Below are 22,534 nucleotides of genomic sequence, written 5' to 3'. Positions count from 1 at the left end.
CATGCCCGCCTCATTAGCTGCCAATCACTCTGCACAACCTGTCCTGAAGGAGGCAGGGGGGGGTTCATCATCCTCTCTTTTATTTCTGCATCTTTCTGAAAAGTTGATTTCATCCCTTGCTTTTATTCCTCGCTCCCTCTTTGACTGAATAAAAAGATGGGCTGTGGGCTGGGGTTTGATGGTAGGCAGGTAGGAATGGTCACACACACACACACACACACACACACACACACACACACACACACACACACACACACACACACACACACACACACACACACACACACACACACACACACACACACACACACACACACACACACACACACACACACACACACACACACACACACACAATTAGCCTTTATAGGACTTTTCATTGACAGAACTTTATTCCCAACCTTAACCATGACTAAGCCTAATCTTAACCTAACCACAAGTCACATCTTACCCTTAACCAAGACCTCAGAAATGACAATTAGCCTCATTAGAACCAGAAATATTCCCTATGAGGTCCACTGGTCCTGACACAGGTCAGTGTTTATGCATGAAAAGGTTATAAAGTGGTATCAAAATGAGTACACACACAGACACACACATGCATACAACATAGAAACGGTATCATCAGTGTGCGGTAACTCTCATAGTGCATTTGTGTGTTAATAGTGCAAGCAAAGACACACACACGGCGCCACACACACACTAACACACACACTAACACAGCATAGATCAAATCAAGATTCAGGCTCAGACTCATTTGCACACTCTCACACTCTAACCGTGGCCCAGAGGAGCCGACCGACCAGCCTTTGAGCTGCTCAGGGTCCCGGCACTAGAGAAAGCACTTTGCACGGACCAGGCAGGTTTCTAATTAGTCGTGCTCGCTACAATAACTTGTGTGTTCTCAGTTAGAGTCGACCAGTTGGCGTTTTTCTGCTGCATGTTGGGAAACAAATGTAAAAAAAAAAGAAAAGATAAAGGAATTTAAACGAATTGAGTCAGAGATTATAATCAGTCTGGCCCCGGATCCTTGATCCTTGTCCATCATGAAAAACAGTTATATTTGTTAGATTTTAGATGTAAAGGCTGGAACTTTTAAAGAAATACATTTTTACCGTATATATGTTTTTCTTGTCATCGCCCATCACACACCAAACATTTTTTCCGTTTTCCTCCCTCCATTGGTCATGCTGGCTTACAGCACATGGGCTGTGGATAAACCTCACAGAGGAGGGTGGTGCTGGGGTGATAATGTTGTCCCATTACTACTGTATATTTCACCATTGAGTAAATACACTCCTCTACTCACACTGGATTTGGAGACGCCTGCTGTTCTCTTTGACCCACGCACCACAATTTTAAGACAGCACCACATTTTGGCATAATTAATGAGAATGTCACAAGGCAGTTCCAGAACTAAACCGAATATATGTTCATTTCTGCACGAATCACATTTTCCTTTGGATTTCTCTTTTGCATCTGTTTAATTTTGTTTTTTAAAAGACAAATAAAACACTCAATGTAACCCTCAAAGCAAAAACCTTGGCACTGACAATACAAACCACAGTCTGGAAGTACAAGGAAACTGTGTGTGTGTTTGTTTGAACATGTACTTGTGTATGTGTGTGCACTTGAGTGTGTGTCTGTGAAGATCACGGCTGAATGTAACGCCTTTCCTATACGAGACACAGATGCCGTCTGGGCCGGTTTAATGAAAGTAACGTCTCAGGTTACGCCATTTGAGCCATTTGTGTGTGTGTGTGTGTGTGTGTGTGTGTGTGTGTGTGTGTGTGTGTGTGTGTGTGTGTGTGTGTGTGTGTGTGTGTGTGTGTGTGCGCCTACTGTATGTTTTGAATGTCAATAGGGGGTAAAACTTGTGTTGAAAACCCTGCAGAATTAAGATAAGGATCAACACAAAGGCCTGTCTCCCTCCTCTTCTCTTCTCCTCTTTCTTCACCCGCTCGGAGCACAAAGCGCTTGTTTAAAGTCTGGCCTTGGTTTGAGAAGTATCTCACTCGCCTTCTCTGTTTTCAACCCTGCAACAAGCTATTTAGCAGGTGCGGGCTTGTCTGTGGGTTGTTCCTCTTGAGTATCTGTATCTGTTATCAGTATATTTGCAATGATGTCTCCCCTTTTGTGCTCCTTTGCTCACGAAGAGCCGGTGTATTGTGTCTTGCACAGAGGCAAACATGTCCTCTAATCACGGGAGTTTTCAGTTGCACTATTTTGAATACCTCCTCCCAAATAAAAAAAGAAATAGTGGCTATTTTATGGAAGTGTAATGGAGGACGTGACCGACAATCATGTTCCTTTTCCTTCCCCAGCCTGCTGCACACACACGCTCAGAAAAACAACAGACAAAAACAAAAACACAAAGGGCAGGACTAATGTCAAGTGACAGTTCCTTACATATGATACCATCTAGCTTTCAGGTACCCAACTGGCTTTGAGTTTACACAGGTTGAACTTTCATTTCCTGGCTGCGAGTTTGCATGTCCGACAACCAGCTTTGACGTTTTAAAGAGTAAAAGAGGAAGACATTGTCGGAACAGCAGTCTGGGAAAAGCCTCAACGAGGCGTGGCGCACGTAATTCACAGTGACACCAATAAGGAAACCTGAGAGGTGTCCGCAAATTCAAAACAAACCTGTAAAAACCAAGACTGCGTTTCAATTCCTGACACAATTCTTTACTGTTTGGAAACTCAGGGGGGGTGACAGAAGTAAAAAATGGTGAAATGGGTTGAAATAGATTCAATTTACCACAGAATGTTGAAACGGGATCTGCTGAAATATTAAATCTGGACCTGAGGGCTTGCTATGGGGTACCGTTTGTGGCAACCAGGCCACGGGCTGCGCTGCATGATGCATCCAGGCTGAATAGGAATGAACGTTGTCGGGCTAAAAGTGGTAATAAAGTCATTTTCAGGCTTGACAGCAGGGATTGGAGAAGGGGTCTCTCTGCTTGTAACTATCCCCTGACTAATCAGTCGAATTTTGGAAATAAATGATTGCTGCTGTAAATGTTGCGTGAAAGAGAAGCAGGGATCTGTGTGTGTGTGTGTGTCTGTGTGTAGGATGTTAATTGATGAGAGTTATAGAGAGCTGCTAGTAGCACAGGGGGGATCATTACCAGTGAAGTGGAACAACTGCATTCACGGCTGTTTGCCATGTCTCATACACATTTACACACACACACACACACACACACACACACTAGCACAGTGCACCGGCAGTCAAAAGGAACACCACTTTTGCTCTCTCTTGTACATCCTTTCAACTGTTCAACCACACAAAAGGAGTCAAATAGAGTAATTATATCACCCTAATTCCATGGTGACTCTTCTGAAAACAACAACAGACTATCACGTGTCACTCCTTTCTTTCTTTTTTCTCTCCTTCAAATCACAGACTTTTGGAAATCGCAAGATTTATTTTGGGTTGGCATGATGGCAGAAAAACAAACAATTATCCCAGAGGCATATCCCATCCTTGAGTCAATTTGTGGGAAGGGGGCGGAGGGGTTGTGTGTGGGTCTGTGGGGGGGGTGTACAGCCACTTTGGGTTAAAAGATTTAGGTCACACTTTAACTGACTGGCTGACATCAGAGCGGTGCGACAGAAAACCTGGAGTGGATTTGGAACTCGAATCCACCTCCTGGATGACTGACACTCGAGAGACTGACACTAAAAGAATGAGGGGCGGGAGTCTTGTTAGTCAACCTGCCATCCTGACCTATATTTTCATACCGAGAACGTATATATGTGTTTGCATGAGTGAGAGTGCGCATGTGTGTGTATGAGGAGGAGGAGTGTTTGTCTTGTTTTATCTGCTGCTGCTGCCAATGCATGGATTTCCATAAGTATGTGTGTGGGTGTTTGTGTGTGTGAATGTACATGCATGCATGTTTGTGGTTGTGTACCTTCCTTTCATTTAACATGGGAATGTGTCTCTGGTCGTGTTCAGAGGTGCAGAAATACATACTAGAGACCGTGTGGGTGTTTGTATGTGTGTGTGTGTTTCTCTGCAACAGGGATAAAAGTGTGTAAGCAAAATCAGTGTGTGTGTTTATGCTTTCTGTCAGTGTGTGGCAATGACTCCCTCCCTCCTGCTGATGCCACATTACTTCAGTTTAGGCGCTGCTGTCACTTTACGGGTGAGATTCCACAGACTTCAGCTCCATTCTCCAAGAATGACTAACACCGTCATATACACCCATGAATAAAATGTTATTATCACAGGAATAACACTCTTACTCTATTTTAATTATTTTTCATTGTGTGTTAAAAATTAAAAACATTAAGTTTGAATTTGGTTTAATACGTAACAGTAAAATTTGAAAAAGAATGACAATTAAATTTAAATTTAAAAAATCCTGAATGAATAAATGTTTTTTTTATATTTAAAATAAACATGCTTTTTAAATTACAAGACAAGAATGAGAAACACAAAATTCCATCGTTTCACGCAACACACACATTCATGCAGGCTTGTGCTCGTACCTCCAGTAGCCAGGGTTTGAGTTTGCGGTCCAGGATGATGTCAAAGCCGAGGACCTCAAAGCAGACGCTGTCGCTCCCTGGTGGCTGGCCGGGGCGACACATGCGGTAGGCGTGCAGCACGTGGGGTTCAGCCACTATTAATGTCTTAACCACCAGCTCCTGGAAGGGCACACACAAACACACAAAGAGAGTGAGAGTCACCAAAGCCAGGCTGACAAATATAACATAAATATCCCACTTTTCTATTTATTTACCTTAAAAAGGGTCAATTTTGAAGCTGATTAAAGGTAAAATTGAAAATTATGCAGTTATGAGGTCTGCAGACAAATATTCAAATCTTTAGATGTAGTATTAAAATCAATGTAGCAACCATGATACATATTAGACCTGTAAGCTACAGACATGATCCACAGAGGTAGAGCTCCCATCTATCTTTAATGTTTAATTCTCCTTTGTATAAAGATGCCCTTTCAGTTAAAAAGCTGAGGAGAAACACAGTGTTACCGGCACTGAGCCACAAACATACACACACACCAATTTCAGCCGCACACTCTCACCAATGCTGCTGGTGGTGGTTCATCTGTGCAGCACTCAACCTGCGTGCATGTGTGTGCTTGCACGTATGTTTGCTGGCTGCTACCTGCCTGTCTACTCCCACTGTGTATGTGGGGTAAACATGCTCTCTCTAGACACACACACACACACACGCGCACGCGCACGCGCACGCACACACACTGTACAAAGCTTCCCCTCACCAGTCAGGCCCCACGCAGTGCTGCTGGCCTGCAGTTTGCCACGTCCAGTCTGACTGCTGGGTGCAGGAGAGGGGCACGGTGGTCTGGCCCTAGCCTGATAAGCTGCACCCCCGCTTCCTTTTCTATCTTTCTGTCCCTCACACACCTCCATCCATCTATCCATCCAACCGTCTGACCCACAGGCTGCCCAGCACAAACACCTGCTCCCACTACCACCATTTATGCCTCAAGTCCCAGCATTGGCTGGTGTGTGTGCGTGTTTGTATATCCCCCCCCCCCCCCCTCCTTATCCTGAGCCCTGAGTACAGGCCACTGCCTAGTACTGTGCAAGTTTTTGCATGTAAGCTTGTGTTTTGTTAGGTTTGAGCTTGTATTGTTTTAAAATATGTTTTATCTCATTAGCATATGTTTGTGTATTATTTTAGCTGTTTTCTGTGCATACATAATTCATTTTTTACACATGTTTTAATAGAGTCTCTTCTCTGCCTACATGAGTGCACTGGAGATACCAGAAGATACCAAACAAGAGCTCGATAATTAGGATGTGCTGGCGGTTAATGAGGTCTTCAGCCAACCATGTTTTTTTGGTTCAACTGATCTTGTGAAAAATATTTTTGAACTACAGGAAGGATTAAGTAAAGTACGTCCAAAGTTTTGACAGGGCTGGGCAATAAAACGATGATCTCAATATGATTTTCATCAATAGCAATATAGCAAAATTCCAATATATACATTGATATATTGCTTATGCATTGTGCGAGCTCAGTGAGGAGGTGTAACACATAATTGTCTTATCTCAAATGTGTAAAATGTTTTACAGTTTGTCAAGTGTTTGTCATTCTCTGCTCACTGGAGGACATTGTAGGACGACTAAATATTGTCTTTCAAGTGGCCTAAAAAAGTTAACCTTTGTTACACAGTGCCCACCAAATATCACTAGACTTAACAAATCAAACTGGAGTGGTCATATCATTCCATCATCAATGGTATTGTCACTTTAACTCCATCTAAGTGGACCAAGTGTATTTTTTTAAAACAGTTTTCTTTCCAATTGTCAAAGAAAACTTTTTTTTAATTATTATTGTAAATAGGATTAGGCATGTCTTCATACTGGAGTAAAATAGAGTATGTGTGTGTTTATACAAAATCCATAAGTGTAGTCAGACACTGCTCATGATATAATACCCACATAAAAAAGCTTGTGGCTCTGCTGGTCAAACTCTTCCTCATCCTGCACATCAATATTACCTCAATATGAAAGAGATGCCACTGATGCCACATGAAAAAAACCACATATATACATGATATTCTTAACCCCCACAGACAATCATCTGGAAAACAAACTCGCTGACTCTCTGACCGTGACCGTCGGTGGAAAGAGTGAGGGCAGCCTGCTCGGTCTGTACAGAAATAAAACGTACGGAACCAAGAGGGAGATGAGGAGAGGACAGCGCACAGGGAGCTTAAATACAGAGTTGAAAAAAGCACAGCATGTGACTGCGAACAGACAGCACTAACACCAAAGGGGTGAAGAAAAGCATGGAAGGAAAAAAGGTGGTGAGAAGCCACAAGGAGAGGACAACGGTGTGGCTGAGTCAGAAGGTGACGCTTTGGTGTTCCACTGGAAACAAAGATGAGAGCGGAAGATGAGAAGGTGAAAAAACGAAAGTGGATTAGATGAAAAGAAACTTTAGTGCCTTGATAAAATGAAGCACACAGAGAGATCACACAAGATGCATAAGAAGAAGAAATGTTACCGCAACAAGAACGCACTGGCCACAATAGCCTCAAGAGCCACTTCACTCAACATGAACACAAAGAAGAAGTAAAAGCTGATGAAGAGAGGAAATGAAAGATCACCCTGTGGAGAGGATGAGATTTACTTCTGAGGCTGATGAATGAAGGTAGCATGAGAGCAGACAGAAGAACAGACTGCGAGCACTGAAGGAGCGTATGGCCCAAACAACTTCAGACAGAGGGACAAGGAGACAAGGTCAAGAAGAATAGCAAGCAGCAAAGGACACAAACAGAAGAAGGGCTGATGAAAGAAAATGAACAAAGTGAAGGTGTTTGGATGAGATGAGCTCAGAGCGGTGCCCGATAGGGTGAGCGTACCCTCCTGGAATGATGTTTTCACTGAGCTCTTCCTGGAGTTAAACACAGCTCTGACGCTCACTGAATTACTGTCATAACAAATCATATCAACCATTTGCTGCTTCACTTGTGTGCTGTGTCCATTTGTCTGCTGTGTGCAACTTGTGTCGGCCCGTAAGAACAGCATGTGTATACAAGCGTGTACACACAGATTACACTAACGGATGTATGCATGTGTTGTTTGCATTTGTGGTGTGTTTTGTTATCGTCGTTGGTGGTGTAGAAGTCCACATCCGCCACAATTTATCTGAATACAACAGTGTAGTGTATCTGTGTTTGTGTCTGTTTGGGTAGACTACCCACGTACAGAGACGTCTCCCCAGAACTTGGCCACATCATAGCCGTTGGCACGGAGGAACTCAGTGAACCAGCTAATGGATCTCTTGCTTCCTTTGTCCACTGTCTCATCTCGCTCAAAGTTCTCATTGTGTTTGTTGACGGAGTAGTTGGTCAGATGCATGTAGAGCTGGCTCTGTGGAGACAAAATGGAGTAAAGAGGGTCTTAAATCATTAACCACGTTTACATGCGCACCTGTATCCTGGTTATGAGGCTTGTGCTGCTTTTGATCATATTCAGGGTTCAGTTTACATGGAACATAAAGAAATCTGGATATTCGTATCTGCGTATACATGATTAATACAAGTATCCTGAATAGATACTGAAATTGGGATATGACGTTAACATTGTGCTTAAACACAAAGACGGGACACTTCAAAAACCTGTTAATGCACAACTGTGCATGCCAGTCATTGGACATTTGTATGTAGATGTTGACAATTGTCTTGGACCAATTTCTACATGTATTTAATTTGAAAGCAAGTACAACAGCTTCAGGAGGTGTTTCTTGCAAAGCCACTTGGAGCTGAAAGAAATCGGCCTGATTCTAGATGCTGAGCATGTGCTAACATATGTTATTGAGTGGTTGATAATAACCATCCATCGTATATAACCCTGGTGTATCCCTCTCTTTAAACACTATCACTCACAGCTGAAGACAATGCATCCTTGCCCTTAGCCTACAAGGTAATAACACTGTGACTGCTGGCCACTCCAGCCGCTGATGGCTGTCTGGGAGCCACTCTCTCTGGGATTGAACATCCATCTCCATGGCATGAATCACTCCATCATGTGTCACAGACTGAATAAGACAATCCAGTCCAACATGTCTATGTCTTCATTATCCGTGTGTGTGTTTGTGTGCGTGTGTTTGTGTGCGTCTGTGTGTGTGTGTGTGGTCTGTGCGTGTGTGTGTGTGTATCCCATTATCGGCAACAGGCTGTGCTTCAGCAGATGCAGAACGTCAAGGCAAATAAGAGTGGCTTGATATTAGAGATATCTGCATGTGGACAATTATACTGGGCCATGTGTGCATACAGTATTCTGTTTGTGTGTATACAGTATCACGCGAGTATGTTTTTTTGTTTTCATAAAGCAATCACGCTGTGTTGTTCGTGTGTCTAATTTAATTATGTTGAGTCGCATGGCTCCAGTTCATGGCAGTGTATGACAAATACATTGCTCTGTGAATCTACTTCTTTACTCAATGTCTGACTCACCTGATTGGGCACACACTAGGTACTGATTGTTCTCCCTAATTTAAATCCATGAACAATTGTGCTTCAAGGGTTCTGACTAATAACTTACAGATACTGTAATGCTTGCAATACTAAGCTGTGGTTCTCTTATGAATTATTTTCCTAAGTGGTAGCCACAGTTTTTTTGTTTATATGTTACTACCATAACTTATTCATTAACAGGAGTCCAACAATAACAATGTTGCATAATTGTGTGGGTCTGGTGGTGCAGGTTGGTTATCCAAATGGGTTGGGTGGGTGCAGATAATAACTAGAATAGCCCTCAGTAGAGTGCATACCTTGGCCCAGGCCCAATAGTCTCCTTAATTAAATCAAGCTTCACCAAATTGCACACACCCAGAGCTATCAGTCCTCTTAATAGGCCAGGATTTTTTTCATCAAGATCCATGAATTGTGTGAACTGGATTCACACCTAAAATAACGAGTTCTTCCCTCACCTACATCACATCCTTCTACCAAATTTTGAAATAATCCAACCAGTAGTTTTTGCATAATCGGGTAAAACAGGTAGGGGTGAAAACATAACCACCAAAAAACCTTGACCCCTGCATCACTATGGTTTACAGATGCCCCAAGTATAAAGATGCATGTATTGTAATTAGTAACAAGGTATATGTCTACAACCATGAGTGCTTCAAAGTCTGTGTCTGCAGCTTTAAGCCCATTGTCACTATCATTATTATGATCAGTATTATTGATTGTGACTCACCAGGTTGGCCTCACTGGGTGCATGGTACTTCTCTGTGCCCATGCGAACCAGGCCGTCGTTGTAGAGGAAAATGCGAAGCGGGTCACAGGACGTGACGAGGATGTAGATGCGCAGGTCAAACTTGTAACCCTCCATCAGGAAGGGCTTGTCCAGGTACTCCTGAACGATAAAGTGTTCCTGGGCTGGCAACTTCTCACAGTTACGGATAAGCGAGATCCTGGATAGACAGAAACTTTATTAATCCTCGGGGGGGAAATTGGGGTGTCGTCAGCAGCATAATAAAATATGGCATGGTAAAGACAAAAAAGATAATTAAAAAATGATAGATGGGAGCATAGCGGGGACCATGAGCATGACTGATGACATTGGCACTGTCCTATATTTATATATGCTGAGGCAAAAAAATAATGGGCCAAACAGTATACAGGTTGTATGGGTTTCAACACAATATTTAATTTCACAGTCATCTGGAAAAGTTCTAGAAAAGACGAGCTGTATTTCTGGGGTGTCGCATCTGACTACACTGCTGATACGTTCAATCTTCACATCACAGATTAAATTTCCCCTGCTCCTGTTTTAAAACCATGAATATAAAGCGTAATAATCTACAGGAGTAATAGATGCAATCTGAGGAGAAGATATGTACACACTGCATGGAATCATTTTTTACATTTACATTAATTACATTTAGCCCTTGGGAGTAAAAGGGTCAGAGCCATGGTGCCCTGATGGTTTTCATGTGACCACCACTGCTGCAGAACCTTCACTGAAAACATGTAAATCAGTGAGCTCAGCGTGCCTGAGGTCTAGCATGAGCAGGACAAGCTGTTTGGCTCTGTGGGGCATCGAGCGTTCCAAGCATTTTGTTCCTCTGGCCTTCTAAATAAAACGGCTGAAAAATAAACGTACGTAAAACAGACAGGTACAAAACAAATGCTGGTTTGTCCGAGCAATTCTCTGCGAGCATCTGGAGAACATTGGGATTTTATTTATTTTTTTCGCTCGGCCTAAATTGCACAGTGCATCAAATGCTGGAGCAGGGTCTTTTGGCCGTGTGCAGGTTAATAGGAGCAGACACTTTGCTTCGTTTTAACCTCCACCCTAATTCATTTGCTTTGGTCTCCTGTCACTCACACTCAGGCCTTAAAGTATGCAGACCAGTACTCGACTGTGTTTGAGTTGTGTTAGTTTGTGTGCATCCATGTGGCTGTGCAACCGAGGGTGAGGGGCAATATTTTCAAAACTTTGTGTGTGTTAAAGTGTGTGTGTCTATCCATATGTGTGTCGGTGTTCGTGTGTGTGTGTGCAGAGAGGGTGAGGGGTCGTTCTTAAACAATCTCCCACTATGTATAAGTCCCGGTACTGACCTATATCACCGACACTCACAAATAAGACCCACTTGGGCTAAATTGGTTTCATGCACAACCTGGAAGGCTCCACTATACACATGCAGACCACAGGACACAATATTTTGGCGAAGTTGCAAAGACCTCATTGTTCAAAAAAAGTACATTTTGAGGTATTGAGATTTTGTGGCACAGAGCCACCAGAGAGCAAACATTGTTCTGTTCCTGTGGCTTCGGTAATCACAGCCAGAACATACGGCATCGTGGGAACAGTGCAGACTGTGTTGTTGTTATGTAACGGAAGAATTCACCTGCTCAGTTAACTCAGTTAAAGAGGCTATATTTTCCAAAAACCAGAGTGTGAATCTAGATTGGATCAGGTATCATCTTTCAGGTTATGATGAAATAAAGTCTTTGTTACAGCACTCTTCTTTTCAGAGGTCTGATAAAACCTTCCCATCTTTTAGATCTGCCTTGGTGTAATGTTGTTGTTACGTCGGGTTTATCAATCACCACTTTCACCCACCAGCTAAAAGACAGCTGTATTAAAGAAGAGCGCCTGCTTATCACGGCTCTTGAACACAAAAGAACAGGGAGAACTTGATGGGAGCCTGACCGATGATGTGAGGGGCCCTCCTAACTGGCAGACAGCATGCTGAATGATGAGGACAGGGTTAACAGTGTTAGTTAGTCGTGGAGGAGTAGCTGAGGAGTAGACGACATGATTGATGAGCCGGGGTGTCAGATAATCACGGCCCACTCTCCCCTGCCTATTTAATTTGGCACCAGAGGGAATCTCGCCTTTTTAAGCCCCACACGCGCTTTTATTTTGTTTCCCTTATAACATGCCGCGCTTCAGACACAAACAATAACTTCATTTCGTTGGCCGACGGAAAAATAAATTACAGGGGGTAGATATAACTTAATTTCCTGCCGCGTCACACCATGCAAAAAAAATAGAGAACAATCTAATCTTGTGAGCTGCCCACCATTGAGTGGTTGAGCTAAACTCATCATCTTTCATATTCTTAATGTATTGCAATAATTCAGCCTTTGCAGCCTTTTATTCTTTAATAAATAAGGGCTTAGTGCTGCATGGAGTTATAAGTAATGCTCACATTATACCAGAAAGGACAAATTCAAAGAGAATGAGAGGTAAAGGTGAAGCACAATGAGCCATTTGTACTTCAATATCCCCACCTATTGGTACCAGTGATGAATGCACTCCAAAGTATTTCTTCTTACCATGCACATCAGGGTTCACATTTTCAAAGAAAAATAAGTCAAAAAGAATATTTAATAAATGTTTTGCAATCTAAAAACGTTCAACCCACTCATAAGTGCTCAAGAGCGCACTGTGCAAAGAAAACTTTTTTTTTACATTACAGAGGACCCTGTATTTTTGCAAGATCATAACATTCAAAGTTTGGCCTGTTTTTACTTTATATGTAAGTCGTGTGAAATAGAAAAATGAAATAGAATTCTTCGTAAACCAGTTACACTTGTTGAACTCAACCTTGCTTCACCTCCACATACAGGAACTGGTTTTAATTCTGTTAACAGCCAAATTAGTTAGTTTGACTCATTCTAAAAAGCAATAGAATAATTTAGTATTTGTGTTGTTGACCACTTCTTCGAATATTTTTTGCATCCTTTTTTAAAAATCACATATTCTGGTCAGAGAAGACCAAATTCTATTTTCCCAGGGAGCTTCCTAATTCACATAAACTCCTTCTGGGAAGGACAAGTTACCCTTAATGCGTTGTAGCTGAGGTCTTCTCCCAGTAAGTGGCACCGGAAACATCTCCAAAAGTCAGGAAGCCTATTTACTAGATGACCAAACTAGCTCAAAGGGTTCTTCTTATTATTATCTGAATACTCCACAAATTCAGCTGTCAGGATTGAGAAATGCATATGTGTGTCTGTGTGTGTGTGCACGTGTTTTTCTCCCTCCACTAGCAGCGATAACTTCTGATTTATGGAGAGTGTGACCATCAAGGACAATGAGGCCAACAGTGACATTCACCTACACTCTCAGCATGATGTTTCCACAGACGTCCATGTCAGGGTCAAAAACCTCTTATTGTCTTGTTTTGCTGTGCTTGTCCTTTATTTGTTCTACCGCTAACATCCTCATTTAACTCACTCTCTTGCTTTCTATCCGTGCTCATACTATTGATGTGTTGAGATTGCTCTGGGGCACTTGGCGCCCTCTGACCTACCCGTGACCCATGGCTCCGTTGGCAGGTTTGACGATAAAGGTCTTCTGTTTGCGTTTCCTGCGCAGTTCTTTGACGTAGTTCTGGAACTGAGTGTACTCAGCTGGGAAGATCCAGGTCTTGGGTATGAAGCTGTATTCTTGAGGCTGGATCTTGATCATTCTGGTGAGACGGGGAGGAAGTCAATTTTAGTTTTTTGTTCAAATGAATATGATCTACTTTTCTCATTTTAAGACTATCCATTCATCCGTCCATCCATTATCTACGCCATTTACCCTGTTGAGGGTCACAGGAGGAGGTGGGAGCCTATCCTAGCTGGCATTGGGCTAGAGGGGGGGTACACCCTGGACAGGTCACCAGCATGTCACAGGGTCGACTACCAAATTTTCAGCATTTTCAAAAATAAAACAATCTCTATTCACACAAATTTTGCCTCCAGTGGTTTTCTTCCAGAAGGGGGTCATGTGATGTGTCTAGGTCACATGTGTGTTTAAGCGTGCCAGTAGTGTTTCCAAACAACTCCCTTTTAGCGGCTCTAAAACTTGGACACCAGGACTATCAGTAGCAGAGTTGATGCATTTTCAAAAAATAAAATCCATAGTATTATGGATGTAGCAAAAGACCTACATTCTATTTAATTACACTAATCTGCATGTCTTTGGACTGTGGGAGTACCAAGAGACATTTTTAGATGTACATGTTTTAAAATTATAATTTGCATTTTTTTTGTTTAAATGACATCCACCTACATTATCTTCATTAACATAAGTGTCTTCTTCTTTATTGGCTTTAGCTGGTAAAGGGGGAATACCACAAGTCACCAGTTGTAATGTCTATGGGAGCGAGCTGGTTAAACACTGAGCTTTGAACTACTACTGCTTCTGCACATCATCAACTGAACCAGAGAAATCTAATGTCCTGTGTTAAGAGAGACAGAAAACTTACTTGGACATGTTTCTTGCTAGGCAGTCTTTCCGGCAGATTTCGCCCATGCCAGGGAAATGGTTAATTCTCTGCAGAGGGACAGGCAGACATAATAATGCTGTTAGGGCCATTACGCCACTCAATTTCACCCCCACCCCTTCATAAAAATGAGCACATTAAAGGCAGCAACCTGAAGTGAGCTTACAATGTCCTGACATTTATGCCCAATTACGGACTCAAAACAAAAAGGTGACGCTGAGACCTTTCTCAACCCTTATTTAGTTTACCATGTTTTTTTTATACTTTAAAAGGTTGGGGAGGAAAGAGGCGAGGAAAAAAAAAGAAGATCAATCTCAACTCCGAGGGGCCGAGGTAATTGGTTCTGCATCACAAGCTCCTGCAGTGACAGTTGAATGAATTGCTTTGAGTGCGTCGAAAGGGGGGGGGGTAAAGGAAAAAACTCTGGATTTTCTGTATTCTTTGACCAAATGAGCCTGAACAGGGGCGTTAATTAGGCTTGTATGAACTGAAACTTGACAGCAAACTCTCACAGTACATCACTAAAAAGGGAAAAATTAGCAGAGGGAGAGAGAGAACGAGGGGAGGGAGGGGGTGGGGGGAGAACGGAGAGTGTAAAAGGAATCTGTGATTATTATCCAAACGAGACAGACGTAATTAGGGATTCGGAAGAATTGCACAATTATGCCAATGCTGTGAGACGACATGGCTTACGCAGGGAAATCAAAACCAATTGTTGAGGGACTCCTACTTTTCATCTGAGACATTATCTCATGAAACAGCACAGCAGCACGAGGGAACGAGTGAAAACAATCGAGAGCAAATCACCAGTTCTGTGTGAAACATTAGCCACACCGCAACATGTTAAGCTGTTACAGTATTTGTAATATTCAATCTGCTCAGCTGAACTCTTGCTGCCCCTATCCTACCTAACAAGATATACTCTTTCTGACCATTCTGAAATTGTATCGATCATTAGTACCCCCTCTAATCAAATAAGCACTCGTTAAGACGGATGGCGAACGCTGGAAGGAGGGGGGGGAGCAGTCAAGATCACGCAGCAGGACAGGGAGGTCAAACAGAGGTAAGATCATTCTCAGAATAGCACACACAACTCAGAGCAACCCTTGTTGTTTAGGCCTGTCTTATCAACATCACTGGTGACATTTGAAACCTGGCCCACCACCCCCTGCTGCTCACAACTTGTCAGTCTAACTGTCAGTCTTCCATCTGTCTCAGTGTAGGCTCTGTTGTTACCTCTGCCGCTCACTCTGTCCGCCCCTCTCTCCTATTTGCTATTCACCCTCTTACCTCCCGGGGTCTAAGGGAAAGCAGATGGGCAGATTCATAGGCTGTCCATCTTCACGTTTTTTCACCCCTCTGTTCTCTTTTATTCTGACGTTTACTATTTCAATTGAATCGTCTTTGCTTCCCCCAATTTCATCTGTTCCAAATGCCTATATATACCATTTCCTTTTCAACTGCACTCATTACTTTTTCCTTATATTTTCTATTATTTTACTTCCACTGGGGACAGGTATAAGATATAAGTTGGTAAAGCACCCAATATGCCCCAGGTGAGGTGAAAATGATCGGGTTTATCATGTTCAGCAACCTGACCCATGGTTTTCATGAAAACTTCCCAATTTACATAAACTGTGTGCAAATATGATCATTTCTCGAGACTAACTGAGTAAGGATAATATAAATTACCCTCCCTACTCTTAAGGGATACATCTCACTTTGAAATACTTCTTAAGAAAACATGCAACATGGTATTTTGCACATTTATCCCATTTAGTTGAGTCAATGTTTCTTCTGATTTAGTTTTTTGTAAAGTCCTTTGAGATTTGTGATTTGTCTACATAATAACACTGGCTTTACTTGATGAAGTAACCGCAACTCACCCTTATCGCTCCTCCTATCTTTATAGATATGTGTATTAATACATTTAAAATAATATGTTGTGCCCATGTGTTTATACAGCTTAGGGTTAGAGGGTTTGTAGTGCAATGGCCTCAGGTTCCTCTACATTGTTTTGCATAAAAGGCTTCAGTGCAATCACTTTAAAAAATGTTCACATAAAAGTGTCAATAAAAATCTAAATTCTCTTCATTCTTAACAATTTACAAACTTATTTGTAGGCATTTGACATTTCTTCACTGCTGAGCTTAACCAGCAATATTCGTTTGTGAAGCTTTGTTGTCCTCACATGTAATGTGTTGGCATGTACATGTACTAGCAAATAAAATGACTGTATATCTGGTAACAGGGATAAATTTAAGTTATTTTCTGTTGAAATATTTTTCGACTGTAAGTGCGAATAAACCTTTTGTTACAGATCAGACTTGTTTATATTTTACTGAAGCATGAGGCTTTGCATCAGAGAGGTTTTAGTTTGTTCAATTGAATCAAATGTAGGAATGTTTTGTGCACAAGGAATCTGCAGAAATTCATGTTTAACCAAAATAGGAAAAGAAGGGTTTTGTTTTTCTTCACCAAAAAAAGTATTTAGATATGCACTGTTTCATCACTTTCACCTTTTCTCTTTGGGAACACATCACCTTATCTTTTAGAGATACACTATGAGAGGCATGTTATTTTGTTTCTTAAGTCAGATGAACACAGACGTGCTCCTCAAAACCTATAATTCCCACTTTTACCCAGTTCCACTGGGAGCTCACAGGAGGGAGCTGATCAGTAACATAATCCTTGGCTGTTTGCCACTGAGCAGTTTTATTGGAGCACGCTGTAAAGGTTCAAATCCAGACATTTCCCCATTCTGTGAAGAAATTGAATCTGCCACCCTTTGGGTCATAAACTCCCCTCTCAAGCCTCTGGGTTACCAAGGTGTGCTGAGTTGACATGGCAGCCACGCAGCGTACCTGATAATTCCGGAGCTCAGCGATTTTCTCGTGCTGCACGGCCGAGTCATTCCAGATGAGGTTGGCCGTCTCGTCTTCATCCCGGGTCTTGATGAAGTCCATCTCATTGATGACAATGCGAACTGAGGGGAAAAACACTCATTAGACCGTATTCCATTAATTGAATGAACAACACCGTGATTTAAATAAACTATAGATTATTTCTTTAGGAAAATCCTCACAGTTTTTTTTATGGTGACCACTGACTGATATTGATGCAAAAATGAGGAAATATATTTAGACCCACAAATCAAATATTTCTACTCTATAGATCAGTGTTTCACTCCAAAAGTTTGCTTTGCTTCAATTCTGTTTTTGCATACATTAAGAGAGAAATGGGTCCTGGAGATTATAGATCAAAAAGCTAACAGCAATATTTACCATTCATGGGATGGTAGCAGAGCAGCCAATCGTAATGTCTCTCTTCAAAAAAGATAAATTAATTGTCCATAATGCATTTAAATCCCAGAGGAAACCCCACAGTATTAGAGATAGGTGGCAAGCCCATTTTGACATTAATCCAACAACTATTCATTATTCAGTGAGTAATGAAAAATTCATATGCCCTAACGAAACGGTATTAATTAATTTTCTTGAAAGCCTTCACAAACCTGGAGAAGGCTTGCCTAATGTTGCATGATGGCATTTGAATGGGAAAAGGACGGTTTCCATGTGACTTCATCCATCTGTAAACGTTAGTTAGAGGTAGTAGAGGCTAACAGTGTTTTGCTAACTGGAACAGGGTGAGTTTACATCACAGCAGGCCGATGCCTACAGTCCCCGGCAGGGGCTTTCAGTACAAACCTGTAATCAATCCTTTCTTAAATATCTAACTACGCATATAAATCTTTAGGCCCTGAGATTACATTCCCTTCTCAGTGGGTGGGAAGCAAATTTCCAACACCATTTTCCCTGACCTTTAACCTTTACCTGGGATACTATAAATCCTAAAACAAAAATAGACAGGTGCGAAAAAAGTAACAGCAAAAATGAGCCATCCATCTGGCCCTTAGTGTTAATTTCCCTCCAAAATAGCCATGCACTACCCGCAGAATGACCACTGAGAGGGTCTCGTCACAGCTAGCGAACTGACTCACAGCTAGACTCCCATCTTCCTGCAGAATCCCGCCCGCCCCTAACTTCTACTGGCTGCTGCTGACTCCTTAGTTTCATGGGCTGTACTTCACCCCTGAGAGCTGTGCTGCCACACAATATACAGAGCAGGCGAGGACTGCTTACTGCGCTCTTTTGGTCGATCTCAAAAAAAGAAAAAGGAAAAAAAACTCACTGCCAAGTTAAATTACCTCAATAGAGATTTATGTACGTGTGGCCGAGGCCGAGCTTTCTCCCTGTGAACAGTTTCCCTGAACTGGAATAGCTTTAATTTAAGACATTATCGCAATGACCTGCGTCAAACAATCTGCCACCGCAAATTATTTTTTATAGTCGAGACAACATTGTGATTGGATTTGTGGTGTTTTCAGGGACTGACTGAGCCGTACTGAGAACTGTTCCTGAAACTAACACACAATTCACTGTGTCACTGTACATTAATGTTGCCCGCTGGACCATCCAACACGCTGGTCCTGCTCGCTCATGGAAATAAATTTAGAGAATCTAAATTCAGAAGCTTGAATTCTGAGGGGTTTGTAGTGTACACACTTTCACCAGATCTGATATAAATAGCTTATACAATCAATTAATATTTAATGTGTGTTTGTTAATATTAACATGTTAAGTGTAGTATCTTGAAAAAAAAGAACAACTGAATTTATTACCTCTGTGCATTTGTTTGTCAGCAGGTTCGTGCCAAAACTACTTTAAGGATTTACAAGAAACTTGGTGGAAGTTTTATTGACATTTTCACAGATTTACGAGGGAATAATTCATGTATCTTGATGAAAAGATTCAGGCATATTTAGCGGACTGATACATATGAGTGTGTGCAATTTGGTGGGGCTTGATTGAATTTACAGGAACCTCTGGGCCTTGGCGGAGTGCCTTTCTAGTATTAATGCTGCAACTGAAACCACAGCCACTTACACCATTTCTAAACCTTTTCAGGCTACTTGTTTTGTTTTCCAACAAAAAACATCTTTACTTGGATAATGTACAACGATGAAAGGGTTTCATCAGCCATCTCGCAGAAAGCCTCTTTCATCCTTCAGTGGTTTCTCATTCAAGATGAACTCTGAGATCAAAAGGTATTTCAACTCTGTACACTGACGTTTCTGTAGTGTACATGCCTTAGTTAGCGCCTTCTCAAACCTGTCTTTATCAAGTCTAATAATCTTTACTGAACATTTTTATGTGTTGCTGTTATAACTGCGATTTCAAAATCATTTTAACATCACAAGAGGCAGGGTTACCGTACCAATCTCATATTTGGTGCCAGCAACATTGGCGTTGATCCTGCCTTTTTTCTTTTTCATGTGTGCCTTCCTGCCGCTGCTCTGGTAGGAGCCCACAGATGGCCTCTTCATGGGGGACGCTCGTTGATCCTCTGGAGGAAGAGACAGCACACAACAAAACTAGATACAGAGACAGCTTGTGCTCCTGACAGGGGGGGGTACAAGTCACTGGAGTTTTCAAATATAATTCTCTCATATCTGCAGGGGTTTTAGTTGAGTTGTCTAAGGGTACTTTATTCATACATGTATGCGTATGTGGCTCTAAGCATGAGAGACTAGTACAGAAGAAAAGGCAGGTAGGTAGAAGTATGGACTGGTGTCCGGGCTTATGTGTGCTCAACAGTGTATAATATGCATACAGAATAACCCTGTCGGTCATGGAGAGTTGAGAGTTGGACTACTCTTACTCACCTCCATCATTGGGAGGGGAGGGCATCTCAGGGGCTGGAGTAGCGAAGGGGCAAGCCGAGCTTTGTGCCAGGCTTGGTGGGCGGGCTTCGCAGGGGAACTCACTGCACCCTCCAAGGGCTCTCTCACACTCGCTCTAGTTAGTCTTCTAGGCTGTGTGGACGATGCGTTTCGGGACGGCCCTGTGGATCATCTGAGCATCTCCCCAGTGCCCCTCAGCAGCGTTGAGAGTAGCAGAATCTGAGCAGGCACTGGAGTTTGAAGGGGTGGTGGGGGAAGAGCGGGAGGGGGAGGGACTCTCAAGGGTCTACACAGCCCCAGCTTATTTACAGACCCCGAGAGGAGAAAGGGAGGGAGGGGTGGACCGAGGGAAAGATAGGAATGCCTGTGGAGGAGAAGAAAAAAGACCTTTTACAGCTGCAGAACAGCAGCAGTATGGGCTGACTGCTCAGAGGGAGTCTGCGGTGCACAAGTGTGGATTAGCTGGACCTGAGTGTGTTGGACATGCGTTTGATTCAAAGCAGCAGCAACGGCAGCACACGGGCCTATCACAGTCTACATCAGTCAATCTGACATTGATCATAGCAGTTCAGGGAGGAATCCGTGCAGCTCTGACACCGCAGAGCCGTACGGATGAAATAATCTAAAGCTGTGTGATGTCCGCTGGACTAATTGGTATTCCATGGAACCACTGTGAAATATTAATGCAGCTGTCAAGTAAAAAGAGTTTGCAGCATCTCATTGTGTCTAATGCTTATGCCAGCTGGGTTTCATTGTATGGCTGGGAGGTCACTTCATTCAAACAGATGGCATCTTTACAGTGGTTTGTTAAAAGGATGCTTCAGGCCATGAACAATGTGCGAAATTAACACCAGTCCCCAGCCAAAGTCTGTCATTGTTTGGCTGCAGTCTGCGTGTGTGTGTGTTATCAAACCATTTTTGGAGGTAATCAACCAATGCTGAGATGTCCTCTCACATCAAATGTTTGTTGGCTAGAACAGCACAGTGACTCAGTGGCTAGAAGCGCTACCTCACAGCAAGAAGGGGCCGTTTGAAGCCCTGTCGTCTTTCTGTTAGATTCATGTGTTCCTCTTTTTGTCACTGCGGGTTCTTGTGTCTACATTCCTCCCATTCTCAAAGACTTAGTAGCATTGACGTAGATCGAGGACTTCTAACCAACCACAGGTGTTAATATGTGTGACTCCATCCAGCGATAGACTCTAGCAAACCATAAATTGTTTCCCCCACCTCACTTGGAGCGCTTCCAGCTGCTTATATGAGCCCCACAAATCAAATGGTGCTAAATGTTTGGTCACAATGATCCTTACAAATGGACTGAGGGGTCAGAAGCTGTCCTCCCTCTTCCAATCACAGAAGGAACCGTATATTTATCAGCACTAATCTTTTTTTCTTGTGAATTATGGGATAGTAAAAACTCTTCCAAGTCATATCACTTAAATAAAATAAGGGAGAAAATATCCCTCTTTGCTTGACCTGGCCAAACCCATAAACATATCCATCCTGTGAAATGCCTCTTTTTTCTTTTTTAGGGGCCACATGCCAAAATGACTGAGAGCCACTGCTTTGTGTGTTTTAAGTTTCCAATTTGCTGGCAAATGGTCATAGTTGCGTCTCTTTAAAACTCAGGGGAGTTAACCGTGCTTGATCCTTATGATATTGCATGCAAGTGACACAGTTATCCACTCAGCCTCTTCCTACGGTTGGAAAGGGGAAAATATCAGTATGAAGATGTCATGATTTTATAGAGGAAAAATAATCACAAATCATCAAAAAAGTAAAGCTAAACAGATTCAGGAAATTGGTCAGTGGGATAAATTGACACATATAAAGACCATGTCAATAAATCAATAAGTAACATAAACTAGTAAGGCTACAGTGTGCCGTTTCATGGTGCTTCTTATACATTTCATAAAGAGATCAACAGTAGCCTCTAGTGGTGAAAAGCCCTGTTCCTCTCTACCAATATATTCTGTCCACACACGAGTCAGATACACCTCAAGATGCACATGTACACAAGTTAAAATATATGCACACAATCTGACTTAAAAAGCAACCATGTTGATTTGATTAATATCCTTTGACAAATCAGATCGGGGAAACAATCCAATCTCGTTTCTTGGTGGCTCAGTCGTCTTTGCTGTCCGCCTATCGCTCTGTCTGTGCACATTGATCCTGGGGAGGACGGAGACTGGCGTGAGATCAACAGAGAGGGGGAGAGCAACAACAAAGAGTCAGAGTGATAAAAAGAGGCAAGCTGTGCTGTTGACAACCTGCCCCCACCTCCTGTCGCTGTACTGGCTCTCTGTACAGGAGGAACAGAGAACGCTGTCTCAGTAAGTGCACTGGACCTCATTGTCATGTAAACCCTCTGGAGCAAGGAGGTCAGATCAGACAGACGCATATGATGTGACTAAACGTCTAGAAACACACACAAGTTGAGGGCACATGGATTACCTTTACTAGATGGTGATGCTGAATGTACTTGTTCAGCACAATATCACATTCATTTAAGGAACAATAGTTTTATCAATCAATCAACCAATCAATCT

At 42.4% G+C, this 22,534-nt stretch overlaps 1 protein-coding gene across 6 annotated transcripts in view; it reads right to left on the bottom strand.

Annotated features, from left to right (window-relative positions):
• The window catches only part of ttll7 (tubulin tyrosine ligase-like family, member 7), a 71,808-nt gene that overhangs the window by 44,558 nt on the left and 4,716 nt on the right, over positions 1-22,534 (bottom strand). For all 6 annotated transcript variants that reach the window (XM_034582415.1, XM_034582414.1, XM_034582416.1 and 3 more), the window contains exons 2-9: positions 19,968-20,349; positions 19,520-19,648; positions 17,107-17,228; positions 14,225-14,292; positions 13,283-13,441; positions 9,715-9,931; positions 7,717-7,881; positions 4,501-4,659 (exon numbers count right to left, since the gene is read on the bottom strand). In XM_034582415.1, the coding sequence (XP_034438306.1) occupies positions 4,501-4,659; positions 7,717-7,881; positions 9,715-9,931; positions 13,283-13,441; positions 14,225-14,292; positions 17,107-17,228; positions 19,520-19,648; positions 19,968-19,992 (1,044 nt within the window). In that variant the 5' untranslated portion in view covers positions 19,993-20,349. The remainder of the gene's footprint in view (positions 1-4,500; positions 4,660-7,716; positions 7,882-9,714; positions 9,932-13,282; positions 13,442-14,224; positions 14,293-17,106; positions 17,229-19,519; positions 19,649-19,967; positions 20,350-22,534) is intronic.

The sequence above is a fragment of the Hippoglossus hippoglossus genome, chromosome 4 (genome assembly GCF_009819705.1).
Source record: "Hippoglossus hippoglossus isolate fHipHip1 chromosome 4, fHipHip1.pri, whole genome shotgun sequence".
Taxonomy (NCBI): Eukaryota; Metazoa; Chordata; class Actinopteri; order Pleuronectiformes; family Pleuronectidae; genus Hippoglossus; species Hippoglossus hippoglossus.
Note: the sequence above shows the minus strand (reverse complement) of the source record. Positions and strands in the feature narration are given on the sequence as shown.